The sequence below is a fragment of the Physeter macrocephalus genome, chromosome 14, assembly GCF_002837175.3.
Source record: "Physeter macrocephalus isolate SW-GA chromosome 14, ASM283717v5, whole genome shotgun sequence".
NCBI classification, from domain to species: domain Eukaryota; kingdom Metazoa; phylum Chordata; class Mammalia; order Artiodactyla; family Physeteridae; genus Physeter; species Physeter macrocephalus.
Window position 1 is genome coordinate 1,464,966 of NC_041227.1, and position 1,848 is coordinate 1,466,813.

Consider the following 1,848-nt stretch of genomic DNA (forward strand, 5'->3'; position numbering starts at 1 on the left):
CCCCCCCCCCCCGCTGGGCAGCTGCAGACTGGGGGGCGGGACTCATGCCACGGCAAAGGGGCAAAGGGCCCCCGGCCCTGGGGCTGGTGAGGGGCCCCCCCGGCCCGGCCACAAGGAACCTGTGCCCGGCAGTGACCAAAGGCGGGAACAGGCTCCGGCTGGAGGTAGACCTGCAGAGCAACCACACCCTGGGCCCCGCGCCGGCCGCCTCGGCTGACGGCCCAGTGTCGCTGTACCTCGGGGGCCTGCCTGGTGAGTGTGGCCTCGGCCTGGCAGGGAGGGAGGAAGGCTGCCCCTGGGGACCAGGCACTGGGGTCACCCTGCTTTCCACCCCAGTGGGGAGACCGAGGCCTGGTGGGGTGCCGGCCTCTGCTCCCACCCATCTCCCTCCCTCCCCCACCCCCAGAACCCTGGACGCGGCCTCCCGCCTACCGCGGCTGCATGCGGAACCTGGTGGTGAACCAGGCCCTGGTCTCCTGGCCTCGCGCTGCGGGCGTGCAGGGGGCAGTGGGGGCCGGCGGCTGCCCAGCCACGTAGCACAGCTGCCCCTCTGGGACCCCAGCCACCAGCTCCAGCAGCCAGGAGAGAGGGTCTTCAGAGCCCCCAGGCCCGGAGCCCCCAGGCAGGCCGCCCCATTGGGCAGGATCCTGCCGCCCCCCCCCGCCCCCCGGAACCCCCAGCCCCTCCACACAACCTGCTGACACCACCACTCTCGGCCGATTTTTTAAGATGAAGTTTGTGTATGTTTGTTTATGTAGACTCCAGACTGTCCGGGCGATGAGTCTTATTTCTGGGAATGGTTTAAGTTATGTCTCTCTAAGGGAAAGGGTAAAACACTGCAAAATGGGGGTTTTATACTTTTTATCTTTTAGTTTAATTATGAAATTTCCCTTCCACCGATTTGTAATGGGATAGCTGTAAATCATTCACCCCTGTTCTTGAAACAAAAATTAAAGTCACTTCTGTGTAACCGAGTGTCGACTTCAAATGGAGAAAAAGAAAAGCGGTCCGGCGGGTCTGGAGGTCTGAGGCGAGCAGAGCGCTCACGTGGGGAGCCCCTCCCCCAGCACGACTGTCCCTCAAAATCAGTCAGAACCAGGACCTGGAGGGGCTTCCCGCACCAGCTCCCGTCTGGCTGATGACAGGGGGGACGGACGGGGCCATCGCAGCCCACCCCGGGCACGCAGACAAACCAGAGTTGGCAGATAAAAGAAAAGACTTTTACTGATGATTAGCAAGTTGGGATAGAGGTGAGAGGGGTGCGATCACAAACGCCACTACTGAGGCCGCCCGACCTGGAACCCGAGCCTCTAGACAGCAGATAACTTAATCTAAGCTCATGTCCTCCTCCTCGTCCTTCTTGTCCTTCCCGTCGCCCTCCTGCTGCTCGGGGCTGGCACTGTTCTGCATGGCTTTGGCAAACGCTTCCACATCTAAAACGAATTTAAAAGCACGAGGTGACCTCTCTAGGCCCTGGCTTGGCCCTGCTGACCAGGGGGCTGGGAGGTGAAAATCAGATGGAGGCCAGGGCCATCGGGACAAGCCAGCCCCGTGCTCCACAAATAAACAGGGGAGGCCTTCAAATGCAAGGAGAAAACCACCTCTGCCTCAACTGTGGCAGAGAGGCGGAGGAACAAGTACTTACCGCCCTTGTTGGCGGCCTCCACGGCCTCTGCGGGCAGCCCAAACTGGCACATGAGAGGGCCCAGCTGCCCCGAGGCCAAGGCCGCGCTGAACATGCCCAGGGCCTGCAGGGAAGAGCCAGGCGCCTGAGTCCATGCAGAGAACTGGGGGGGGGGGGGGGGGCCTCAGGGGCGCCCCGCGCCGGGGGGGCCGGGGCGCCGTGGG

General features: G+C 62.9%; 2 protein-coding genes across 2 annotated transcripts in view; one reads left to right on the forward strand and one right to left on the reverse strand.

Annotated features, from left to right (window-relative positions):
• The window catches only part of LAMA5 (laminin subunit alpha 5), a 52,685-nt gene extending 52,036 nt beyond the window's left edge, over positions 1-649 (forward strand). The window contains exons 79-80 of the mRNA XM_024128365.2: positions 133-252; positions 407-649. Coding sequence (XP_023984133.1) covers positions 133-252; positions 407-537 — 251 coding nt within the window. The 3' untranslated portion in view covers positions 538-649. The remainder of the gene's footprint in view (positions 1-132; positions 253-406) is intronic.
• Positions 650-1,206: 557 nt separating this feature from the next.
• ADRM1 (ADRM1 26S proteasome ubiquitin receptor) overlaps positions 1,207-1,848 on the reverse strand; it is a 6,541-nt gene continuing 5,899 nt past the window's right edge. The window contains exons 9-10 of the mRNA XM_024128656.3: positions 1,646-1,748; positions 1,207-1,433 (exon numbers count right to left, since the gene is read on the reverse strand). Coding sequence (XP_023984424.1) covers positions 1,327-1,433; positions 1,646-1,748 — 210 coding nt within the window. The 3' untranslated portion in view covers positions 1,207-1,326. The remainder of the gene's footprint in view (positions 1,434-1,645; positions 1,749-1,848) is intronic.